Source organism: Sorex araneus, chromosome 5, assembly GCF_027595985.1.
Source record: "Sorex araneus isolate mSorAra2 chromosome 5, mSorAra2.pri, whole genome shotgun sequence".
NCBI lineage: Eukaryota > Metazoa > Chordata > Mammalia > Eulipotyphla > Soricidae > Sorex > Sorex araneus.
In genome coordinates, this window is record NC_073306.1 from 77,829,977 (window position 1) to 77,857,189 (window position 27,213).

Here is a 27,213-nt window from a genome sequence, read left to right on the forward strand (position 1 = left end):
AACACGTAACTGATATCTTTAAAAATTGAAAAATTTGGGGCTGGAATGATAGCACAGCAGGTAGGGTGTTTGCCTTGCACAAGACCGGCCCAGGTTCAATTCCCAGCATCCCGTAGGGTAAAAAAAAAAATTAAAAAAATTCTAGTCTCAGCATTTTTTTCTACTGTTAAGATATCTCCATCTTATTTTAATTCAGCATAACAATTTTGTAATATGCTTGAGTTATATATAGGATGTTTAGTAAAACATTTTATTTTCATGTATTGTACAGTGCCCTCATATTAAAACTTTTTTTTATAAAGTTGGTCAGGATGGTTTATTATATCCACAATTCCCCCAAAATTATTTCCAATTTTCCCAACCACCACCCAAGCCTGCCCTAAAAGCAGGCCCTAAATAATTTATTTTATATTTCTTGTCATGAATAATTTATTAAAAACGATCAAAAAAGATTTTTTTAGAAGAAAGTGTGTGAAGATTGTTGTATTTCACCCTGGAGCTATTGAACCATTGTATAAGAAATTAGTGACATGTTGTTACAGGTTGAGCCTTGAGTATTTATATGTTCTTAATTAAGACTGGCTGCCTTCTACTTTATATACCATGGAATGGGGTGTGCTACTCCTGATGCTAGAGTGATGGATGCAGAGTATGAGATGTCATGGCCACGTTCTCCAGGAATTATAAAATTTGAATGGGGTGATACAGCTGGAGTTAAATTTTTTTATTTTAATTTTTTTATTGAATCGCCATGAGAATAGGTACAAAGCTTTCAGGTTTAAGTCTCAGTCACCCAATTATCAAACACCAATCCCTTTACCAGTGCACATGTTCCACCACCAAGAACCCCAGTATTACCCCCTCATCCCACCCCCCACCCTGCCTTTGTGGCAGATGATTTTCACTTTACTCACTCTTTACTTTGATTACATTCAATGTTTGGACAGAAAACTCATTATTATTATTATTTGGAATTTTCCTCCAAAAATCAGACCTGCTGAAAAGGCATCATTTGATAATTTGTTTATATTGATGTTAATGAAGAATATATGATTTTTTATTTCTGGTATTTTAGTAACTAAATCTAGAGTGATTTCTGCCAGAAGTTGCTGGGTTCTAAAATTGGTTTGTGTGCCTCTAGAATCATGGCCGTCAGGAGTAGAGGAGCTGTCTATGGGTGGCCGTTAGGGGTCTCATCTTGGCAGGGAGCAGCGAGTTAAATTTTTAACTGGATGGTGACTTTGATGCCTAGGAGCATCTCTGTAGCTTTGTGATCTCTTTGAAGATTTATTTATAAGTCTCTGGATCATGGCTGTTTAATGAGCTTATATGGCACCAGGAATAGGTCATGGACATGACTGCCAGGCTCCTGGAATAACGGGAAGATGAGGGGAAGGGTTAGGAAGCACCTAGAGTCTGCTAAAATCAGATAAAAGAATCAACATAACAAGGTGATTGAGATGAGTTTGAGAAATCATTTGGACTTCAATCACGAACTTTATTCAAGAGGTGATATATGATCATAAACTTGATCATGAACTTTATTCTTTATAAGAGTCATGTACAGAGTGATGCATGAGTTACATGTACAGCAGAAAGACAGAGAATAAAGTTAGGAGTATGGATAGGAACATTTAGGAGGTGTACTACACTTGGATACATGTTATAGTCCCAAATTTTAGGCTTGTGCAGAGTTCCTTTGTAAATTTCTTCAGTGATTCAGATTTTTAATGTGCGTTGGATGGATCTATTTTTTGTGATTATTGATTTTCTTATTGAAATGACATAACACTGGCAGTGGCTGAAATTTGGAAGCTGAATTCTCTTATGTTCTCTAAGTTTCTTTTTAATCTCTTGTTTATTTATAATGATGTGTACCTTTTCATTGAGGTTAGTAACTCAATTTCAACATCTTTTATTCTGATCTCACGTCCTTCTGATTTTTCCCCCCTTCAGACTGGCGACTGTGTTGATTCTTTAATTTATTTTTATTTGGATTAGTTTTTAAAATTTTTTCCATTAACTTTTAATTATGCCTATTTATGGTCTCTTCAGTTAATTGCATATTGATAACACTGTTGTTTTCAAGTTTTCCTTGGGTAGTTTTGAAATTTATATAGTGTTGGAAGCTCTTCCTTCCCCATCAAAGGAACTTTAGTCTTTAGTTTTTCATTGCACCTAGTGTTACATGAGGGCCAGAAGTGGTGATCTGAGTCTGAGTTGGCCTGAGAAATTATGAGGTGTTTAGATTTGCACAAGTGAGCTGGTGATTGGGCTCAGAGTTGTGTTTACATGAACTACAGGTAAGAATTTTGTGACTGTCATTGCAATGTAGCTGTTATAACACCTAGATATAGTTGATCTGGTCTCTAGCACAGGGTTTATAGTTCATAATGCTTAGAAACTGATGTGCAGGTAAAGTGTGGCTTTCAGGAGGACTGGTCCATAGTAGGAAGCTTGCCACAAATGAGGGCAGAGTGCAGTTAGGACAGAGAAGGGACCCCTGTGACAATGATAGTTTGAAGTGATCATTCTGGATAAGAACTGAGGTTGTCCCTAAGGAGACAACTATAGCAAAAAATGGACACTAGTGAAGGGATGAGTTTTAGAATATTTTATGACTGAAACCCAATCATGAACAACTTTGTATCTGTGTATCTCCTGGTGATTCAATTGAAAATAACTTAAAGAAATTTAAAAATTAAAATAAAAAGATTTCCGGCCTTGTTGAACAGTAAGTGGAGATTATAGTCACATGTACCCAATAACAGCTGTTCAGTAAGCTGATCTTCATAGCTACTGGAGAATATTTGCATTTACTAGTTCATGTTCAGGAAGAGCTGCTCTCAGTCATGATCTTATGGATAAGGTTTACATCTGGATTGTCTTCTTCCATCTGTGGACTGAGGCAACAGCACACATACTGTGTTGACTCCTGTCAGCTCTCCCCACAGACAATCAGCATGACTGTGCAGAAGAGATGGTTCATCGCTTGGGTCTGGTCGTGCAGCACAGGGTCTGGTCTGGCCCAGTATTGGGGTCATCAGGCTGTGGTGACAGAGAGAAGTATGGGACTCATTCTTACCAGGCATGAACTTTAAGCTATTATTATAAACGGTTTTTGTAGTTTACTTTTTATTTCTTTATTTTAACTAATTAAATCATTATTACCCTTTTAAAATAACAGGGCTTTCTATTCCTTGTGAGTCACTTTTATCCCTCAAAAACTTTGCTTTAGTGAAAGAATATGTAGCAGTAATAATTGAGACTACTATTACTGTTCCTACACCAATTAACTTATAAAGCCCAGGCAGTGTTGCTATTAACCTAGTACCAAGAGAATTAAGTGTTTTTGAAATTGATTCAATCAGATTACTTTCAATGCTTGTAATATTTTCTTTTACTTGTTTTATATTTCCATTCATCTCTTCAGACTCATTTTTAAATCCTTCAGTGCATAGTATTTCTTGGTTCTGTAAAAGAGAGAGATTTTATTTTAAATAGTCCAATTAGCATTTAAAAATTGTAATCAGTAATAATGTGTCTTTTATCATTATTACTTTAGCTGGTCTCTGATCAGTTTGTATAATATTTCCATGTTTGTACCAAGGTAATAGAAAAATCCAAACTTTATTGCATCTATGATCACTTAGTACCATCAAACTGGGGGTGGGAAAAAATTGTGGGTGGATCAGACCTGACACTATCCAACCCAGTATATGTTTCATCTCTGAGGATAGATGTGGAAGGACCGAGATTCAATTCTAATTTTTAATCCATATTTAACTCAGGAAACATACTCATATATGGAACAAATAATGGAAAGTGAACTCCCTATAGAGCACTGGTTATCAAGCATCAGGTTGGAACAAAGGATGCATTTTTTTCTAGGAGTATGAATAAATCAGGAATATCTGGAGACAAGAAAATTTAGTACATATTTTTATTTTATGTACAATGTGAAAATTTCAAGACCAGGGCTTGTTGGAGTTCCTGCGGGTGCAGCTCCTGAGCTGCCTAAAAGGAGTAACCTGTGATATCACTCCAGGGTTCCTAGTGACAATGGCTTCAGATATTAAGTCCAGACAATGGCAACAGACTGATGCCAGGAGGCCTAAAACTCCCCAGCATATAGTATAGATTGATAATTTACGTTCGGCTGGGATTGGAGACACTATTGCCTCTGGAAACCTTTAAGGAGAATAAGCTTTGTTTCTGTTTAGAGAACTCGGAGACTCTGAATTTGTGTCCCTTGAAGTTATATGTTGCCATGCAACCATTGATCTTTCCTTTGTCTCCTCTTACCTTTTGCCTCTATATAATCATTGCTTGGCTTGAATAAACTTGCCAGTTGGTCATCTATCAATAACATGCTCTTTTGGCTCCCAGTCAGTAGCTTGCATTTGTGTCTATGAACAATCAATCTTAGACTGGGTTTGAATCAGCCTGTAGCTCAAATGTACCCAGCACTATGAGATAGTGACGAGTAATATCATTTAAAAAATGTTTATACCATGTATCCTAAAGATTCAAGGACCCAGGCCCTGTTCACTTGGGGAAACAATGGAACCCTTGTAATAAGCACAGTCATCTAGGAGCTTGGGTGATGGTTATAATGACTATAATAAAATATTTGAGACAAAGTGGTTCATTATGATTTAGTATTTTAGTACAATTTGGATTTATTCTAATCATGTGCCCTTGGAAGTCCCAATGTGATACTGTTTTATAACTTCCTTCTTTCTACCTGTCCTTCCCTCCCTCCCTCCCTCCCTCCCTCCCTCCCTCCCTCCCTCCCTTCCTTCCTTCCTTCCTTCCTTCCTTCCTTCCTTCCTTCCTTCCTTCCTTCCTTCCTTCCTTCCTTCCTTCCTTCCTTCCTTCCTTCCTTCCTTCTCTTTCATTTTTCCTTCTTTCTTCCTTTCTTTCCCACACCCTGAAATACTCAGTTGCCACTGCTGTCTATGAACTCAGGAGTCACTCTTGGCTATTCCTGGGGGACCGTATGGAATGCCCAGTATCAAATGCAGGTTGGTTGCATACAAGTCATGCATCCTACATTCCTTACTATTGCTCCAGCCCCTGTTCTTTCTTTTTGAGGAATTAGGGTATATCCATCAGTTATTACCTAGGGCCAATCAAAGGTTATCTTCAGCAAGTGTTCCAGAATTGTTTTCATCTCTTTCACTTTGATTTCCATTTCTCCCTCCAATTTCTTCTTCAATTGGATTAGGTTTTCCTCCAGAGTTTTTATTTGAGCCTCTGTTTTTTGCTCCTCCATTTTATTTCTATTTCTCACCAGCTCCATTTCCCTCTCAGATGTTTGATTTTGGGCATGTTCAACTGTTTACCAATCATTTTACAGAGGGAAAAAAATCAATTATGTAAGTTGAACTCTTCTGAGCTCAAAGATTTTAACATCATTAAAAAGACTTTACAGATCATTTAAAAATGGCAAAAATGCACTTCTGATTCCTTAATTTACCCAGATCAGCAAAATGTGCATTAGAATATGAACTAAATGCACTTTTTTGCTATATTAATATCTAAGGGCTGGAGCGATAGCACAGTGGTAGGGTGTTTGCCTTTCACGGGGCCAACCCATGTTTGATTCCTCTGCCCCTCTCGGAGAGCCCAGCAAGCTACTGAGAGTACCGCGCTCGCAGGGTACAGCCTGGCAAGCTACCCGTGGCGTATTAGATATGCCAAAAACAGTAACAATAAGTCTCAGAATGAGAGACATTACAGGTGCCCGCCTGAACAAATTGATGAGCAATGGGATGCCAGTGACAGTGATTAATAGATAAATCTTCCATAACTTTTTAGATATAGCAGAGTGTTGTACAGAAAGAGGAAACTTCTTGCTTAAGGATGGTTTTACTCTCACACTTGTCAAAGAGCTCTTCAGTGACTCACCCTCCCATTTATGAGTTCAGTTATTTCTTGTACCTGCTATGCGTTTCTCTTCATTGGTGAGGGATTTGTCTGCTTGAAGAATGGCTTGCTCTGTTGATCCTTGAGATTTCAAGAAGCTCTGGAGGACCTACATTGACTGAAAAACAAACAAGCAAAAAAAAAAAAAAACAAGAAGCAAAGACTAGTCATTAGCTAAGAGCAAATCTCTTGATGGGTGACATTACTGTTCAGTTAAACCAGAAAACTCTTCATTCTTATGAGGTTCCACAGTGGTTCCTTTTTTTCAGTTGTCACAATATAAAAACCTCTCTTAGGACTCACAAAATTTTCTAAAGCATTATCCTTATTGGTATACCAGCTTCTTCTCCTACGATTGTTGCCAACTATCTACTTTGTTTACAGACATCCTATTTATTTGTTTATAGAAATCTTCCCTCTTATAAACATACTTCCATCGTTATTTGCCCTATTTTTGCATTTTTTTTCATTATCAAACCTTTCTTAATTGATACTTCAACTTGTAGTATTTTTAGAAAGATTTCTTAAACTCAGCAGAAAGCTGAGTTTTAAATGACTTTCAGATATTAAGTATATCCTTATCATTTCTACTACTTGATGGCTCTGTTATCTTGGAAACATTAATTATTTTGTACATTACACTTCTTAGTTGTAAAGGAATAAAAGAAATAAAAAAGAAATATTATTTTGAAAAATAAATGGTTGCCAGTACACAACACGTAATACTTTTTAGTTAGGAAAAGACTAGTTAATAAATGTCAGGTATCATCATCAACATTGTTACTGGCACCACCATAATAATCATGATTACCATGATAAAGTTTGCTTTAATAATAAACATTATCCTATTGTACCTAATTGAATAGTATTGGTCTCATCACATAAAAGTATTAAACTTTTTAACATTTCTAAGGATGGGGATTACAAAAAAAAGTTAATGTATATGTGATAGTATTTCCTATATACTAAATAAATAACAATCCAGCTTTATTGCTTCATGATTAATCTTGGAAGAGATGAAAGTCAAGCCACTGAAACTCATGGGTTCATTGATCTTTGGACAGAAAACTCGGGTTCCCTCAGGAGGGGCCTGGGGTGACTCCCTGTCCTGCATGAGCCCCTTAGTTGAATCCAGAATCCACAACTAATGCCATGTAAACGGCCCAACCTCAGTGCTTCACAACTAATCTCTAAAGAGATGCCATTCAATGAAACTCCCAGGTACACCAGTCTGGGGGCTGAAATCTCTGGGATCTCCTTGGAATGGGGGTGGACAGCTTTTCCTGCTAGAAGCCCTAGTGGGACCTCTTCATCACACAGTCTCTACCACATAAACAATGCCCAGCTTCACAGCTTCATTACTAATCTTGGAAGAGATGCTAAGCCAATGTAACTCACAGGTACCCTGGTCTTTGGATTTAAAACTATTCCCCCACATCCACCCTGGGGGGGAGATACTGAGAATAACCCCAGTCCTATAGATTTTGGAATTCATGGAGTGCATGGCTTTATATGCAGCCATGCAACATCTCCAAATTCCATAATACAGACAGCCTAGAAGGAACACAGCAAATTAGAATTGAAAGTAGCATAGAAGTCAGCTAAATGAAGTAAACAAAAACAGTAACAGAAAGCTCAACTAGCAACAAAAAGCTTAGTAAACCCTCAGACAATGAGTTTAATAACCATACTCATAACAATTTTCACTAATTTTCTTTTACTGAAGCATTTAAAAAATTCTGTATGCCATTTTGTTGTAGCAAGCAATATAAAATAATTTGCTTTGTGCCTGTTAAAGAGGCAAGCTTTGGGGGTGAGTGGGAAACTGGGGACAATGGTTTGAGGGAAGGTCACACTAGTGGTGGGATTGGTGTTGGAACACTAAATGCCCAAAGCAACTGTATCATAAAAATTTGCAAACCACAGTGTTTAAATAATGTTTAAATAACTCTTTAATAAAAAACATTTTATAACTGTTCAAATAACCTTTAAACCATTTAAAAATGCTTGAAATAAATAAAATAATAAAATAATAGAATGTTCTAACATCCCACTCTTCACCAGAATGTTCCTCTGTCAACCAAATGCCCCTTTATCCTCTATCATGGTAAGTCCACATTTGTAGATCAGTTCTAAAGCTCTGTTATCTATGAATAACCATTTTCTATTTGCCTACCTATTTTTTATATATCCTACAAATGATGGGGTACAGAGTTTAGAGCATTTGCCTTGGGCACAATTGATCTAGGTTCTTTTCCCAGCTCCCCATACGATCCCATTAACATGATTGTTACAGGTGATCCCTGAGTGTACAGCCAGAAGTTCACCTTGAGCAATGCCTGGGGTGGCCCTAAAACCAACCAATCAAACAATGAACCAACGAACAAAAACTCTTCCCAGGAGCAATGGTCCAAGCCCACATGGTTCACTCTAATGTTCTCCTACCAAACTTTCTAAGAAGACTTAATAACCATCCTCAAATTATTCTAAAATATTAAAAAACAAATTCTTCCTAATAGCTTTTATGAAGATACAATTATTTTAGTACTGTTAGTAGAGAGAGGTATTACAAACAAAGAAAATTATCACTGTATTACTGTATGACTGTCATCCTATAGTTAATCGATTTACTCGAGCGGTCACCAGTAATGTCTCCATTCGTCCCAGCCCTGAGATTTTTAGCAGCCTCTCCTTACTTATATTTCCCAACGATTGGAGGCTCTTTCAAGATCAGGGGAATGCGACCTGTTATTGTTACTGTATTTGGCATATCGAATACTCCACGGGGAGCTTGCCAGGCTCTTCTGTGTGGGATACTCTCGGTATCTTGCTGGTCTTTCCAAGAGGCTTTATACATATATATTTCCCTTTAAGAGGATGTGCCCAGGAATATGTTCACTCATGCGTGAGGCTTGGCTCAAGCATGTGGAAAGCGCCTGGAGCATGGCTGCAGTTGGGTAGTGGAGGTCGGCACTGGGGCTGAGTCCCTTGGGGTGGGGAGGGCCCTCACCCGCCCCCCCTTTGGGGTGCCCCTAGTGAAGACAGCCTGGATCAGAGTCCGTTGGCATGGTCATTGGGGTCTCACGTATCGATCAATTTTTCAGGTGAACATTAATTCAAAGGTCATCCAACATAATATTAGTGAACTAGTTACAACAAATTAGTAAATGATCATATAATAATGCTAAATGTAGTGGGATTTGCTCCAGATGAAATGATGGTTCTCTATATGCATGTAATTAACATTATATACCATATTGATAAAAGTAAAGATAAAACTCATACGACACAGAGAAAACCTTGACATGGTTCAACATCCATTCATGATCAAAACCCTCAACAAAATAGGGAAAGAAGAAACATATCTCAAGATGATAAACTATGGTTATACCACTCTGAATGCGCCTGATCTTGTAAAAATGGTAAGAGTTATTTACCATAAACCATGGCCAACGTCATACTCAAGGCCCAAAAACTGAAGGTGTTTCATCTGAGATCAGGCACATGGCAAGAATGTTTATTTTATCTATTGCTTTTTATGGTTTTGGAAGTCTTTGCCATAAGAAATTAGGTAAGAAGAATAAATTAAAGGTATCTAAGCTGAAAAAGAAGTTAAACTGTGGCTATGTGCAGATGCCATGAAAATATACACATGAGACCCTATAGCCACTATTAAAAAATTCTTAGAAACAATATGTAAGTGCCACAAGTTAGTAGTTTTAAAAATCAAGCTACAAAAAATGGGTTGCATTTTGATATGCTAATAATGAACCAGACGAGAAGTAAAGTTTAAAAATGCAATTTTATATAATAAATTTAAATAATATCATTTAGTGTCCTAAAACAGCAAAGACCTAGGAATCAACTTAATAAAGAATATGAAAGACTTTTACATTTAAAATTCTAAGTTGCTATTGAGAGAAATCAAAACAGCATGGCACTGTAATTATGATAAAATGAAGAGCTAATGGATTTGAATTAAAAGCCCAGACTAAGGCCTCAGGGCAGCTAATCAGTGACAATGAAGAAACTGGCATAAAGTGGAACAAGAAAAGCATCTTCAAAAAATGCAATAGGAAAAGTAAAGTCACATGCAAAATAATAAAGCTATATCCATATGTCACAGCATACACAAAGTTAATTCAAAGTGCATAGAATATCTCAAGATTATATCAGAATTCATAAACTTCATTAAGGAAAACAGACAGAACTCTCAGGTATTTTTCTTCCTCCTAATAATTTGATTCCATTGGCAAAGATAGCAAATAACAACAATAACAAAGGAACCACATCAAATTTAGAAGTTTTTATGTGATAAAAGAAGTTCTGTCATTTTGATAGAAACCTTTAAAATCTACTCTCTTAGAAATGTTCAATTTGAAATATTCTTAATAATATATATGCATATATTATATACAAATAATATATTTGTACATAATAGTACAGCTACTTTAGGATTAATATTAGTAGTAATTAATCCATGAACAATTATAAATGAAAAGTTAAATATAGCTGTTATAAGACTTTTCTTTGCAAATTTGGGTTTCTATTAATAAAAATACATATGTAGCAAACCAATTGCTCAATGTTCAGTGGTCTCTGAAAAGAACTCCACCCTTCATTAATCCTTTTTTTTCAAAAATAATGTAGGAATACTGTTTTTTGTTCAGCCATTGATAAGCTGATTGAATTGGGAATAAACTCCACCATTCATGAATTCTTTCTTGAAAGTTTGATTGTGAAAATAATTAGGAATGAATACTTTTATAAGTTTATTTATTTTTATTTATTTATTTATTTATTTTTAATTTTTTATTGTGGAAAGTTACAAAGTTACAAAGTTTTCAGGTTTAAATCTCAGTTATACAATGCTCGAATACCCATCCCTTCACCAGTGCTCATATTCCACCACCAAGAATCCCAGTATAGCTCCATCCCGCCCCCTCACACCCCAAACCCCCCCACGCTCCTAGACCCCCCACCCTAAGCCCCCCCCCACCTGTGTAACTAATAAATTTCACTTTACTTTCACTTTGATTGCATACAATATTTCAACAAAACTCACTATTATTGTTTGGAGAGTCTCTCCCCTAAAGTCAGACCTGCTGAAAAGGAAGCATTAGATAATTTGTTTTCCATTGCTGAGGATGAAGAATTATGAGGTCGAGTGACCACACTTAGCGGCCTCTCAGTTTTGGGTTTCTGTAATTTAGTATTTTAGTAACTAAGTCCAGAGAGATATCTGCCAGAAGTTGCATCGTTGCCAACTTGTACTTCTCAGTTACATTATATTCCACATATGAGTGCAATCTTTCTATGTCTGTCTCTTTCTTTCTGACTCATTTCACTCAACATGATACTTTCCATGTTGATCCACTTGTATGCAAATTTCATGACTTCATGTTTCCTGACAGCTACATAGTATTCCATTGTGTAAATATACCTATCTCAAACTAAGAAGCTTCTGCAACTCAAAAGAAACAGTGACCAAAATACAAAGACAGTCTACAGAATGGGAAAGGATATTTATGCAGTACCCATCCGATAAAGGGTTGATAACAAGGATATACAATGCACTGGTTGAACTCCACAAGAAGAAAACTGCCAACCCGATCAAAAAATGGGCTGATGAAATGAACAGAAACTTTTCCAAAGAAGAAATCCGAATGGCTAAGAGGCACATGAGAAAATGTTCAATATCACTAATCATCAGGGAGATGCAGATCAAAACAACAATATCATCTCACACCACAGAGACTGGCCCACATCCCCAAAAACAAAAGCAACCGGTGTTGGCGTGGATGTGGGGAGAAAGGGACTCTCCTTCACTGCTGGTGGGAATGCCGACTGGTTCAGCCCTTTTGGAAAACAATATGGACGATTCTCAAAAAGTTAGAAATTGAGCTCCCACTTGACCCAGCAATACCACTCCTGGGAATATATCCCGGAGAGGCAAAAAGGTATAGTAGAGATGACATCTGCATTTCCATGTTCATTGCCGCTCTGTTCACAATAGCCACAATATGGAAAAAACCAGAGTGCCCGAAAACAGATGATTGGCTAAAGAAACTCTGGTATATTTACACAATGGAATACTTTTATAAGTTTATATATATTGTGATTTTATAATAGAGCTGTTTTGGGGCTTTCTTCCATATGAACTAGTAGGTCTATGCAACTTGATGAATGTTCAGAGGGAGACTTAAAGTTAAATATTCAGTGAATGTGGTTATGATATGCAGAATTATATTATGCTTTAAAAGTTCTTTCCCAGGTATACACAATCTGTATAGTCACTGGTTTCCAGATGCTGTGAATATTAATTTTGTGTTTAGGTATATTATAAGGAAGATATGGATTTTAGAAAATGAGAAATCTTTATAAAGGTAGACACTACTTAATAATATTAGCCTTTTAAATAAATGCAATTTTCTCAAGTTGGTTATAGCAAATGTGTAAAAAATATTACAAAAAAATAGAATTTAGAGCACTATTCTTGGCATGAAGATAAAACCTGCACCTGAATAATAGATTCGTTGTTTACAGCTCATGTAACACTGTACTAATACATATGGTATCTTATCTGACCAGAAGAAGTGTAATGTAATAAATGTGTGTTGTTTTAAGTTGCCACACATATGATAATTTCTTTTGATATAATAGAATTCCGTGACCCCAGTCTTCAAAATAAGAAATGATTGTTGCTTATGGGGTCCTATCAAAAGCAATAAAACTCTTTCTACAATTGGAAAGACAGTAACTTAAAACCAGAACAGCCAGTCCTGAATGACATGAGAGCTCTGTTATTGGTTTGAAATCATTATATATCAGCTTTTTTAAAAAACAAAAAATATTTATTGAAAAGAACTTAATTATCTCCTCTTTCTTCTCATCAACTACTTACATCCTTGTTTTCATTCTTTCTACTCCTCCTTAGTCTTCTGTAAAACAGTTTTCTTATAATAACACTATATGGTCCACTTACTCTCTCTTTACTGGTTCTCAAATTTATCACATTAAAATATTGTTGTCCACCAAAATGTTTAAAGATTTACTGCAACACTTTTACTATTGAAGTGAATTAATTGAATCTTGTTCTATATTTAAGCAAATTACAACATTAGTTGCTACTCACTCAATAGAAAAGACCAAGTCTATTATAGCAAAATCACGCAAATTACATGACAGTGATATAAACATATGAAGTCAAAGATGAACCCATCTCAACTTGGGATACTATGTCTGCTCAGGTTGTCTAACCATGTAACCAACCTCTGTATATGATTATGCCAGAATTTTTTCTCAAATTTTATGGTTTAAGATATTAAATATCACTATGATTATTTTCTTACTGTATAAATTCTTAAAGTATCATATGCATTCTCACTAAAAAAACTTTTCTTATTTGATACTTCACCACAAAGATTTCAATGCTTCACTGCAGTTTGTGCTTAGGTCATTACTTGTTAGTTTAGGAGGTATAAACCAGCCAGTAGAGAAACTTTATTTATTTGTTTATTTTTATTTTTATTTTTTTCTTGCTTTTGCATCACACCCGGCGATGCACAGGAGTTACTCCTGGCTCATGCACTCAGGAATTACTCCTGGCAGTGCTCAGAAACAATATGGGATGCTGGGAATCGAACCCGGGTCGGCCGCGTTCAAGGCAAATGCCCTACCCACTGTGCTATTGCTCCAGCCTCCAGTAGAAAAACTTTAATGAAGAAGTATATATCATTCTTAAAGAGACTTCAAGGTAGTGAATTTTTCCAGGTAGACTGATCTCTGAATTGAGAACTCTTGGGCCTTCTTGGAATGGGGGCAGTCTGATTGCTCACTCTCCCAAAAGTCCCAGCAGCACATACCCACATGACAATATGTGTGGCTGTGTGACGACTCAAATTACACAATTGGGACAGCTAGTAGAATCACAGCAAACTTGATGGGAAAGTTCCATAGAAGCCCATTAATTTCAATAAGCAAAAGAATAACAGAAAAGGCTCAACTTGTTTAGTAAATCCTTAGACAATAATTTTAATAACACCTCTTGTGAGATATAACAATTTTCACAAATTTTCTTTTATTGATTTTTTAAATTCCATTTGCCATTTTGTTGTAATAAACAATATAAAATAAATTATCTTGTGCCTGCTAAGGGGCCATGATTGGGTGGCGGGTGGGTAACTGAGAACATTGGTGGAGGGATTGGTGTTGGAACATTGAATTCCTGAAACAACTGTATTATGAACAACTTTGTAAATAACAGTGTGTAAGTAAAGTTTCAAACATTTTAATAAAAAAGAAGCACATGTTTCTGTATATGGTATTAATATCTATCTTTGTGTAGGAGAAAGGGAAGGAAACAAAATTCAGAGAGCAGTAATAGCTTTATCATACACAGTAAACTTCTGAGAGATATCCTATAATAAAAGAAACTTACCATTCCCTTTGATAATGATTCCACCTCTTAGGGCCTTGGGTTTTGTATTTGTGAAGATATAAGAACAGAAATTTTGGGATTGCTCCCGGAAAATCAATTCCAGTTGGTTTTCTGTTGCTTCCTCAAGGTTGAGCAATAGATCATCATCTTTTGTGGGTTGTTTAAAAACAAAGCATTTTCGTTTGGGAAAGAACTTCCTGATACAATCTTTAGAATCATTCAAGTTTTGAGTTTTGAATCCTCACCTGTAGAAATGGTAAAAAATGTAATCATAGAAAAAAAAACCCTTCAATTAAGGGACTAAAGATTTCACTTATAAGGGACCTTTACATTCCTGTGGATCTGCAGCTTGTAAATATACCATTATTTAATCATGTAATTCAACCTACTCAAGATATTGGAACTTCATCAACCTTTTGCACAGAACTAGCAGCGAATGAATTACTATTTGGGGTATGAAGCAGAACAATTTATCAAAATTATACATACTTAAGATTATTTTGTTAGCCCTTGTATGATGTTTACTTTATTATGTGCTTGTTGAATGATTGGTTCAAAATTACATTGGTTCAAAAATTTTAAAAATATTCTTCTCTGGAGACTGGAGTGATAGTATAGTGAGCAGAGTGCTTGCCTTATATTTTCTTTACTTTAGATCTTTCTTCTATTTCTCCATGAAGAATCACATTCTTTGAATCATTATCCTCCTTGGATCAGGACCAGTAGTACAGAGTGTACATTGCATGCCGCTGACCTAGGTTTGATCCCCAGTACCACGTATGTCCCTCAGAGTCCTGGCAGGAGTGATCCCTTAGCAGAGTCAGGAGTCTGCCCTGAGCATTTCCAGTGGGGCCCCCACCCCAAACCCTCAAAACACAAAAAACCCTTAACCATCTACTGATATATGTATGTATCTTTATATGAAGGATATAATTAATCAAGCCAGTGAATTACATACAATAATTTCAAAATGTAGGTGATTTGGAAACATTGTGGTTCTGTATTTAATTTATCCAAGTTGATGAACATTTTTCTCTCAAGTGGAAAAACATTTACATTTAATAAGTAACACAAATGTATTAGGAAATTTTAGCTTGGTTTTATTTCTACTTTTTAGTGCCATGATTTTGTCATTAACATTTAGTCTAGTATTAGATTCTAAATTTCTTCTGTGAACTTAAACTCTGGGTTAATAATAATACCTGAGCGAACACCCACTTGTCATGCATCAATCACCATTACATCAGCCTCACTCCAACCCCAAATAGTGTGTATCAATTGCTGAATGGTAGGCTCAGTTGATACCACCTTCTACTGAAATTTATATCACCCAGAACATGCTCTAATACCTTGAACCAATTTCAAAGCATTCTCCAGGTACTCATCTTCAGTGATACTCCATCCATTTAACTCCAACTTCAACACGAAATGCCATAAAGTCCAAATATAGTCTGGAAAGAAAGTCACAAACTCTGCTGAATCATTTAATTCTTTAGTACTCGGACAAGAGTTTGTTCTGATTAGGTTTCCTAATTCAACTACATAGCTGGAATGTTAGTTAAGGAATGAGAAATGCCCTACAACAGTTTCCAGATCTCACCCCAAAACCAGGCTTAAAAAATACTTCATTGCTCTGCTTTTCCTTCTCCCTTAATAATGGCGGGTTATGGAAAAGAAGAAATGGGGTAAGTTGCCCTTCCCACTGATTCAGTTAATCAGTTAATCATGGTGGTTTAATTTTTGAAAGGATACTGTAGCTGTTCCATGACTTGGTAGTTGATGGTGCCAATGCTGTTGTAGACAAATGCACTGCTCAGAAGCACGGCCAGTGCCAAGATCCAAGAGTCATTCCTGGAATCACCCTAGAATTTACATTGAAGAAAAGGACTTTGGAAGCTATTCTTTGTTGAATTAGCAGTTGTTCATTTACTGTATTATTCATTTTACAGTTGAGCACTTGAAAAGCAACATGAAATTTGAAAATTAATCCAAACTCAAACTTAAATTTTGGTGTTTGCATTGATTCTCTCCGGACTTCAATTCCTTAAGCTATTAACCAAATTGTAGGGAAGTGCAAATATATGTCAATTTTTGTTCAATGCATGAGTAAATGTAGAAGCATAAAGTAACAGTTGAGATAAAAGTCCTCTTAAATTTTTCTGAATTCTGGGCTATGTGGGGATTACAAATGTCATTCAATTAAATTCATTTTGCATTTATAAAATACCAGATGCTACAGTTTTAAGTTCAAGCCTTTTGGAAGAAAATTTTTGACATAGGCAGTTATAAATATCAGCAATAATTCCAAAATGATAAACTCTGCTAGGAGTGGAAGCATGTATTTATTGTGAAATACAAAGAAAGAATGGCAAAATCCCAATAATGAATTGGGTAAATTTGACCAAAACTCAACCATCTCTTTATAGAATATGAGTGGATTATACGGAAAATAGTTGTGTAAGCCGAAGATCTGATAGAAAGTGGAATTGTAGTGATCGAGAGTTCTATGCATGTGAAAAATCCAATACATCAGTAAGAATTGTCAGAAAATGTAGTCACATGAAGACAATAGAGACAATTTTCTTTGTGACAATAGATAATTGTGTCTACATTTGTGACAATAGGTGACAAGGATGAGAACAATACCAGGGGCAAGTTCTGGGTGATTCTGTCATGATATTGTTACTTACTCAACACTCTACAAGTTGTAAGGGCAGCAAGTCATTTTGTTGCTATTAAAGTTTTCAACTTGGCAGTTTTTGGTTCCTTGACAGATGCAATTAGATTTAAAAAAGAAGAGGTTGATATAAACTACTATTAAGAATCAGCAGTGTTTTCTTTGTATTCAGATAGAACATTGCATATTATAAAACTGAAGTTAAAATTTCAGAATTTCTGAACTGAGAATTTCTGAATTTGTAAACTTTTTTACTGAAACTAAAACCAGAGGCCTACTCTGTTATTTTTTATTTACTCATTAACACAGATAAGGGAGAATATTGTTTGGAACTAATACTAAAATAAAATACTAAAATGATACTATTTATAGTGCTTTGGTCAGTCTAACTCTTGCTTTTATAAAAGTCAGTAAAAATAAAAAACCTAGAGACATAGATTTCAAATCTCAGCGAATGTTCCTGGTGCAAGTGAATAATATCTTAAGACTCTTTAAATAAATTACTTCACTGAAGTCATTTTTCATTTTTCTCATCTCCAGTCTCTTATAATTCATTTACTTTAAACTCCTATGGCTCATATGTTCCATATATTACAAGTTCCTATTATTTTACTTTCTAATTTGAATGACAGGGTAAGGCCCCCAGTTTTATATTCTTGACATTGTGTACCATTACATTGCATATTTGTTATTTCTCCAGTTTGTTTGTAAGTCTTCATCTCATCATTTTATACCTAAAATAACTAATAGAAAACCAAGAACTTAGATACTCATTATTAATTTGTTATCTTGAATCATCCAACACAGTGTTAAAAGTATGATCTATCCCTAATAGCCAAAATACTTATTGTAAGATCCAGTAAAATTTCACGAAAAAAATTTGCCTTATTTCCATAACTGTTTTTGCAATTTATGGGAATAAGTCATAAAAGTTTTATTGAGGGGCCAGTTATGATATAAGTAGAATATCAAGAGCAAAGATCATCCTTTGCCTTGCCTTTTCTACATTACTTAGGCCCTCAGTGTCCAGAAGTATCAGGGTGTGATTTATCTTGGAGGGATGAGGTACACACCATATCCAGATGCCCTTTGTTTCAGCCTTCACTGTGTAACCCAGCTGGAAACCTAGGAAAAAGAAGAGGAAGCAGATATTCCAGACTGCCATCCTTCATTGAATTTATAGTAATCTGAGTGCTTATCTGCTTATTTGCTTCCTTTTCAGCAAAGACTGTGGTACAAGGCTGAAGAGATAATATACCAGGTATGAATCTGCCATTTTACTGGGTGAAAAACAGCCCTAGATCACATTTCCCAAAGAATGTGATACTGCTAAATCTTCCCAGGTAGACTGGTCTGGGCTGAGATATCTCTGGTCTTCTTGAGATTGGGGAGGGCAGATTCCCCTTTCTGCCTGAAGGCACAGCAGGCTACAGCCGTATCTGACACCCTCCAACACAGAAATGACCCAGATCCACCACTCAACCTCATCAAACTTCGAGGTCACCAAATTGTCCCAGAACAATTTCTAGACTACGCTTTGTACTGGTAAACCTGGGTTTGAACCCTGGAGCCCTATATGATTCCCTGAATAAACCCTGTACAGCCACGTATGGCCCCCAAATCAAAAAATACATATATAAAAACTTTTGTACATATTTACACAGAATTAGCACTTATCCAAGAAAATATTTTAATTTTCTTTATTTTATGTAGAAATATTTTAAATTTTGGCCTAAAATGATAATTTAATTGAAATAAAGGGCCTTGTAAATTAAGATTTAGCATCAGATATATCAGTCAGAGAAAAAAAATGCAAAGAGAGAAAAGAATAACTATTTTGTAATTTTCACAAAAAGTCACTGGGATTGTAATTTAGAGCAATTGGGATAATCAAAATGCGATATGGGTGCTTAAAAGGAATCAAATTCTGATCATCCTCATACAGTATTAAAAGGATTTTTATTTTAATGGACCTGTCATTTGTGATATTAATTCTACTCAGCACTCCTGAAGAACAGCTATAAACTGTACATGTGTACCAGGATGTAAGAAGGATGTTCATGACAAAGTAATTTATACAATATGAAAAATAGAAATACTACCAATGTTAATCAATGTCAAATGGGTAAATAGTGTTATCTTCTGACAATTTCACACTTAGAAACAGTGAAAATAAATTACAGGTACATATGAAAAACTCGATGGATTTTATAAAATGCTTTCTGATAACGAGGGTTGCTATTGTAAAAGAATATCAGGGTCTAAGTCCCTTCTTATGAAATTTGAGTAATTTTTTAAGAAACATGTACATATGATAAAATTTCTTCCTAGAGAGAAAGTATGGCGCAAATCTTGGTAAGCTCAGGGACACTCTGTGATGGTGTGATTTGGATTTTTGTGTTTATCTTTATTTATTGGACTTACCATTTATGATAAATTGGTAAGGGTATATAGTTTAACAAAATGTTTCTAAGAACTAAAGCAAAAACAGTTACATGGTTATCTCTTTTTTTGGGGGGCCACACCTGGCGATGCATAGGGGTCACTCCTGGCTCTACACTCAGGAATCACCCCTGGCGCTGCTCAGGGGACCATATGGGATGCTGGGAATGGAACCCGGGTCGGCCGCGTGCAAGGCAAACGCCCCACCCGCTGTGCTATCACTCCAGCCCCTACATGGTTATCTCATAGAGATACAAAACATTCTGCTCTGTCCCTTTTAATGCAAAATATATTGAAAACTAGTTTCATATTATTTGAAAACAGCCTATTGATTTTAGAGAAAAGTGATCTAGAAGAGGAGTTGGAGAGATAGTAGAGTGGGTAGAGTGCTTGCGTTGGGTGCCGCTGACTCAGGTCTGATCCCTTGTATCCCATACAGTCTTCCAAGTATACTAGGAATGGTTTCTGAGCACAGAGCCAGGAATAAACCTTGAGCACAGTTGGATGTGGCCCCAAAACAAAACAAAAAAAACCCCAAAACCAACAAAAAAGTGATGTTAAAAAAAGGAAGGGATTATTTGCTGTAACTGAGCTCCTGGAAGTTGAGTGCATGGGATCACGTTTAAAAATGGAAGTTTTAATTGGGTCTGGAAATCTTTATTGTTCAGACAAATGAGTAGGAATTTGTGGGCAAATGAGGCTGAAGTTACAAATTTTGCATTGAGAATTAAAGTTTTAATCAGAGTGCTTAAGTTCTTTCTCAACATGATGAGAAAGGAAGAGGTGTGCTCAACCTTTGTTATTAATGTTTCCATGATAATGGCTCCCACCCCAGAACAAAACTCACCACGGTTATGTCCAGCCAGGCGGTTCATTAGGTAGGATTTACCTGTCCTACACAGCCCTGTCATGGCCACCACCACCACTGGCTGAGATATAGTCTCAAGAATATTCAGTGCTTTGGGATTTACTCTCAGATCATTTCTGTAGTTTTCCACCAGACAGATGGGGTCCGTCATGATAGGTCCAGTTGCCATGGTAAGCTGTGAAACAGAGGGAGAATTTAACAAGATCTCAGCCATGTCTTTTTTTTTCTTTTTTTGGGTCACACCCGGCAATGCACAGGGGTTACTCCTGGCTCTGCACTCAGGAATTACTCCTGGCGGTGCTCAGGGGACCATATGGGATGCTGGGAATCAAACCCGGGTCGGCTGTGTGCAAGGCAAACGCCCTACCCGCTGTGCTATCGCTCCAGCACCTCAGCCATGTCTTCAGGGACACACAAATCATGTTTCTCTTTTCTGTTCTGTAATTTTCTAGATTTATATGTTTCTAAAGGTTATTTAATCTAATGTTTCAGGACTAATGCACATTTTTCTTTTTTACCTTAAATAGTCCTTAAACCAAATTTGCTCTTGTGATAGAGAAAAAACAAAAATATAAACCAAGCAATAATGATGAGAGTAGGATGTACCCCTCTATATCCAAAGCAGGGCACTTGCCTGAAGGTCTAGGTACATATTGGAGAAGCAGAGTGTCCCAGGCACGAGCTGTCTCGAGGCAGTGGTCTCTGGGCCAGAGGAGTGTGCTGAGTAAAGCAAATTGTCCTATAGGCCCCATGTTAATGGGATTGGTGTTGCCAGAGCTGTCTTCCAATTTTCTAGAGGAGCGTTTGCACTTGTGCCAACTGAAATAACTCATTTCTACATTTGTTTAAATTGGAACTGTAATTTTATAATACTTTCAGAGGTGTTCTGGAGCAGTAATTAGAGTAAATTTTGGCCTTCCCCCCACTTCATCACAGACCACAATTATTCCTATTTTTTTTATATATAATTTTGTCTCTTGCCTGTGTACCTGGCTGTTTTCCCCAGGGCCCCTTGGAGGGGATGGGCTCCAGCTTCCCTCCCTGCCCTGAGCAGAGCTCCCATGGCTGAAGACCTCCAGAACCTAGCCACAGCCATGCTCAAGACCCCTCTTCACACATTTGGATAGCCTCACGCATGAAGGTACCGGCAGAGGAACCCAGGTGTGTGGAAGCGGGACTGAGACCTCCATGCCTGCTCGGATCAGGACTGGGTCTCCTCTGCCCAGATTTCCCATTTCCCAGTAGCTAGGTGGTCACACCCAGGGACTGCCCCCTGTGCCGTGTAATCCCATCCATGGCCAGCATCCAGAGACTTAAAAGCAAGCCCACATGGGAGAGCCTTGCAAGTTCCCCATGGTGTATTAATATGCCAAAATCATTAACAAACTGGGCCTCATTCTTCTGACCCTGAAAGAGCCTCCAATGCGACATTTTGGGAAGGACGAGTAGAGAGAGGCTTCTAAAATCAAGGCTAGGACGAATGGAGACATTACTGAGACCACTCGAGAAATTCGATGATCAACGGGATGATGATGATGATGATATGATGATGATGATTTATAATTTTGTCATTCATACAATATAAATTTAGCAAATTTATATAAATATAGTAAAACTTATATGATAATGATCATTTCTTAAACCATTTTTTCCTGAGTTGCCAGGATTTAAAATACTGCTATTTTATGCATACAGTGCTCCTATCCAACACCCATCACCAGAGTTTGCTTCTTACTCTGACCCAATTTTTATCTAAGTCAACTGAAATGTGTAAATAAGCTGGTAGTTAGGGCAGGTTGGGGTGGGCTGGTACACAAATATGGGTGGCGGAGCTGACAATCAATTTTAAGAAGTCATTAAAGTATGATCTGAAAAAGAATTCCTCCTGTCAACTCCCAGCTCCAGACTGATACCAACCCAAGCCCCAGAGCTGACTCACCAGGAGACACCTCAGCTGGAACCAAAGGACTTGATATAACTGAATAGAAATCACCTGAACAAATCTCTTTTCTTCTAGTCTATACCTTGGCAACTTACTGATCTGCACAGAAAACACCAAGCAGAATAGCTTGAAAAAGGGCTAGAAAACCAGCTTAGCAAAACAAGCCCTGTGTACTCCATCTGGAGTGGCCCTCACCCATTCACTTTGGGTGTGCAACTTTTCCCCTTTCTTTATGATCTTTTTATACTGGGTTGCCTTCATTCAGTTTTGGGATGTCTAATTCCTTTCAAAAGGTTTTTCACACTTCTCCAGAAATTCTTTCTTGAGGACTAAAGACAGTAGCCTGAACCTGGGTAGATAATAGGATTGCTTTTTTAAAAAAAATATAAAAAAAGCTTTACTTGGGGGGCTGGGGGAGGGAGTGGGGTACTCGAGGCTTACTCCTGACTCTGTGTTCAGGGATCACTTCTGACAGATGCAGGGGACCCTATAGGATGCTGGGGATTGAGGCAAATGACCTACCTGCTGTACTATCATTCCACCTCACCTACTTTTTTACAGTCCTCATCTTCAGGCACATGCACCTCACCTTCAATACAAAGAAGTGAAGCAGGTAGGCTAGTAGATAGGGAAGGGTCCTCTATGGAAATAAATTCTGGGGAGGTAATAAATCTGACTAATGCTGAGGCTGTTAGCACCCACTTCATGGACACAGGAACTAAAGCCTAATAAGACCTTTATTAGGTGCCAGGACAGACTCAGAGAAGGCTGGACTCCCCTACTAGAGAAGATCAAGCAGGAGTAAAGGACAGGAAAGGAATATCAAAGAGCACCACAAACTACTTTGAACTGTACCCCTTTGGCATCTCCATAGTAAGGTTCTCTTATCTAGAGAGAAAGCCCCCAGGGCTGGAGCAATAGTACAACGGTAGGGCATTTACACGTGGCCAATCTGGATTTGATCCCCAGCATCTCATATGGTCCCCCAAGCACCGTCAGGAGTAACTCCTGAATGCAGAGCCATAAGTAACTCCTGTGCATGGTGGAATATGACTCTAAATGCCAAATAATAACAATAATAAATAAATAAAATAAAATAAAAAGAAAGCCCCAAGTTGGCAACTTGGGAGAACCCTATAAAAATTCATCTTGAACAAAGGAAGTGCAAGAATGTGCTACTCTGGCTCATGTGTGTCCCTCATCTCCCCCCTTGAGATGTATCCTTCATACTTTCATATCTAGTGCTGGATGTGTTCTGGAGCTCACTCTTCAATCTGCAGAATCCCACATTCCTCTCAGGAGCACATTTTCTCTCTGTCTCTTTATCCCCTTTCTCAAAACTTCCAAATAAGATCTGCCATGCTTCACTGCTTGTCTCCTCCCAAAATTTTTTTCTGCAAGGGAAAGGCAGGGAACCAAAAGGTGTGGGCAACATCTAGGACTGACTTTCCTTTCCTGCAAGGAGCTAAACTCACAGCAGGCTGAGTCCTAGCTAGATTTCCCAGCTGTTCCCTGGGTAGCAAAGGTGGATTGAGGAAAAGTTGGCAGATTCCCTTCTCAAGTTCCCCCGTCTCTCCTCCCCACTTCACATAAATCCCTCAGTGACCCAACCAGCATCAGAAGGAAACTTACATGCAGCAGACACCACTCCCGGTGGGATGGGGAAGGTGAATCCTCAGCTGCTGTCTCTGCTGCTGCGTCTGTGTTTGTGTCTGGCTCCAATTGCTCGGAAGGTGAAACTTGAGCAATTTTTAACACCCATTATCAATGAGTCATACTGTGGGTACAGAGTAAAGGATATTCCCTTTTAGACAAATTCACCTCAGGATTTTCACCTTGTTTAAACCTACCTTGAAGCCTGATAATGTGGGAGGAGAAGTTCATGTTTGCAAGGACCCAGCACACCTTGATTGGAAATTCCAGCCCTTCCTCTTTGACTCAACAGTAAGTACAGAGGCCCCAGCCTGAATGTTGACAAGTCATGGTAGAATGAGGGAGTTCACCAGCCAAAGTACTTTTTTAAGAAAAATCATTTGTTTATTATTGAAAACAGTAAAAATTTTATAATTTCTTCTTCTTAGGAAATAATATTTTCTTTCACCAGTGATATTTTATTAGCTATAAAAGCACCAGTGAGCATATAAAACCCATGATTTTAGAGTTCAGTCCCATTTCCTATTATTTTGTTATTATCTTTTACTAGATCCACCCTCTGGCAACGTTTAGCTATTTTTTTACCTTATCCCACCACATATATCAACTTATGTGATACAGAATTGGTATTTGTACTTTTATTTGCTTCATTGATATGTTGCAAAAAACCTGACACTTCTCAACTAAATACCTCAGTCTATGTATCTTAAGAATCATAACAGTTATTTGTGAAGGCATAGAATCATTTATTACACATGCACACAGAATTTACAGTGGTAGTAATCTTTATGCTACCCGTGCATATTGGATATGCCAAAAACAATAACACTAAGTCTCTCAATGAGAGATGTTACTGGTGCCCACTCGAACAAATCGATGAGCAATGGGAATAATCTTCATAAGCTATTTTCTGTTAGAAATTATGATCTTGTAGTTGATGCAGGGGTATAGAAATATTCAGCCAGTGAACTGTATGAGCCTGGTAATTCCTATGGTCTGGCTGAGGTGTATAATGGGGCAGGCACACATGCTTTTGCTCAGCTGCCAGTGGCCCATCAGCCCGTGTGGTATGTACTATTGTAGATATCCAATGGCTCTTGGTAGAGAAAACGTTCCCCACTCCTGATACAGGATATTCATAAGAACTCTTTGGAACTATCTACTTCTGTGTAAGTCAGATACCTATGATCTTGTCATTTTAATGAGGTATGCATCCAACAGGGAAGTAAATACATGCCATAAAAATCATACAGAGGAATGATTGTAATGGAGTATTCATAATAGCTCTCTGCTTAACAGAACACCAATGTCAAAAAGCTAGGTAAATTGTAGTATAAGTGTATTGTAGAATTCTTCTGGTAAAGAAATGGTCGATCAACTATAGTTAAACCCAACAATGGATTTCAGTCATAACTTGAATAAAATAAGTGGAGCACAGTGAACTATTGACTGATTTCACTGAAATAAATTCAACAATGAGAAAAAATGGACTATCTGAGTCAAGTGAAGTTGCTATGAGTCAAAGGGGCACAATACTGTTTCTTGGATAATGGGATTCTCTTTCTTCAATGTAGATGCATGATGTTTTAAATAGGGATTGCTCATATATACTAGTGTAAACTTTTGAGTTGTACACTGCTGTTTCTGTATTATTATTTCATTAGAATTTGAAAAACCATTAACAAACTTCCGATACAAACAGGACACTTAATGATAACTGATACTAAATAGGACACTTAATGATAAATCTTCACCTCAAAATCGAAGGGGAATAGTGTTTCCCTTGTCAAAGCACAGTTAACAGATAGAATTTTAGTATATAGGAAATCTGCACAATTTAAAGGTTATTTTCAACTTCATATTCTTACCCACATTACCATACACATAAGTTCAGATTCAAAGATGCTTATTTTTCACTATAGTCTGGGAAATACCTGTCTCTCCTCTGGCCCACCTTAACTTCTTCTGTGTGATTACATCTTGCAAATGATAAGGTCTGATATTTATTCTCACTATCCATGAATAAAAAAACAGTTTATTCTCACTATTTATGAACATGAAATCCTGTTGTCAATTAACTTGATGCTTTATTTTCTGCTTTTCCAATATGTGAGGTTGAAAGTTAAAGCAAGCATTGACAACTTAGAAATGGGAAGAACACAGGTTAATCATTAGCTCATTGTGACTGGTAAGAATTTGTGTATGTCAAGGGATGTGGTGCTGCCAGCAGGTCAACCTGTGCCCACAGGGCGAGTGCATCAGCCTGATGGTGCGTTCAGGATTCCAGATACCCCAAAATTGCTGCTGTGCCTCTGACTGAATCCCAAAACTCAGAACCAACTTTCTCAAGAAATTAAAGGGCCAAAAGTTATGTATGTGGGAGCCACGCCCACAAATCAGCTTTAGCTCAGTTATACAAGCTCATTTAATGGCTTTGCTTCAGACACCCATAATTAAATCTAGAAAGAGATAAAAAAAAAAACACAGTTAATCTCAGACCAGTGTAAAGCTGAACAGACCAGGACAAATTGGAGGGAGCAGGTCAGGCTGGTGTGCCCCCCGCCCCCCAAGCAGATCCACTAGCAGCTATTTTCTTCTACAATCAAAAATTACCACTGGGTTTACGGGTGGTGGAGAATGGGCACTGGTGAAGGGATGGGTTCCCAAACTTTGTATGAGGGAAGTATAAGCACAAAAGTGTATAAATCTGTAACTGTACCCTCACGGTGATTCTCTAATTAAAAATAAATAAATTAAAAAAAAAATTACCACCATGCCCCTGGCAGACTCTAGCATCCCGGGATGGACCTAACCAAGATATAATCTGCTGAAAATTTAGGTATGTGAGTTATCTGACTAAAATCTTCAGGCATTTTCAGGGTTAGGATGGACTACCTTCCCCACCCCACCCCTCAACACACCTCCCTGTACTTCCAGAAGCCTTGGCAAGTCATGTCCACACCCCAAAGCTGCCACCCAGTTAAAAAAGCTACCTGACTCTTACCTTCCAGATAAAAATACTGAATGCCCTGAACAAACGTCAGACCTCTTAGCACCTGTATTGCAAACCATAATGCAGAAAAGAGACAGACGAGGTGTTGTGGGCAGCCTGCCATTGAGGCAGGTTGGAGGGAAGGGTATTGAAGGCTCGTGGGAGGGAGACAGTGGATATTGGTGGTGGAAGGTTGGAAGGATGATTGGAAGAATGAGTGTTGGATCATTGTATGACTGATATCCAACTATGAACAACTTTATAATGG

At 37.4% G+C, this 27,213-nt stretch overlaps 1 protein-coding gene across 1 annotated transcript; it reads right to left on the minus strand.

Annotated features, from left to right (window-relative positions):
• Positions 1–5,963: 5,963 nt before the first annotated feature.
• Positions 5,964–20,527, minus strand: LOC129404961 (guanylate-binding protein 6-like). The gene is made up of 6 exons (XM_055139884.1): positions 20,338–20,527; positions 18,046–18,173; positions 16,124–16,233; positions 15,721–15,917; positions 14,372–14,611; positions 5,964–6,049 (listed from the first exon to the last, which is right to left on the minus strand). Exons 1-6 carry the CDS (start codon positions 20,525–20,527, stop codon positions 5,964–5,966), a joined length of 951 nt encoding a protein of 316 aa, XP_054995859.1.
• Positions 20,528–27,213: the final 6,686 nt, after the last annotated feature.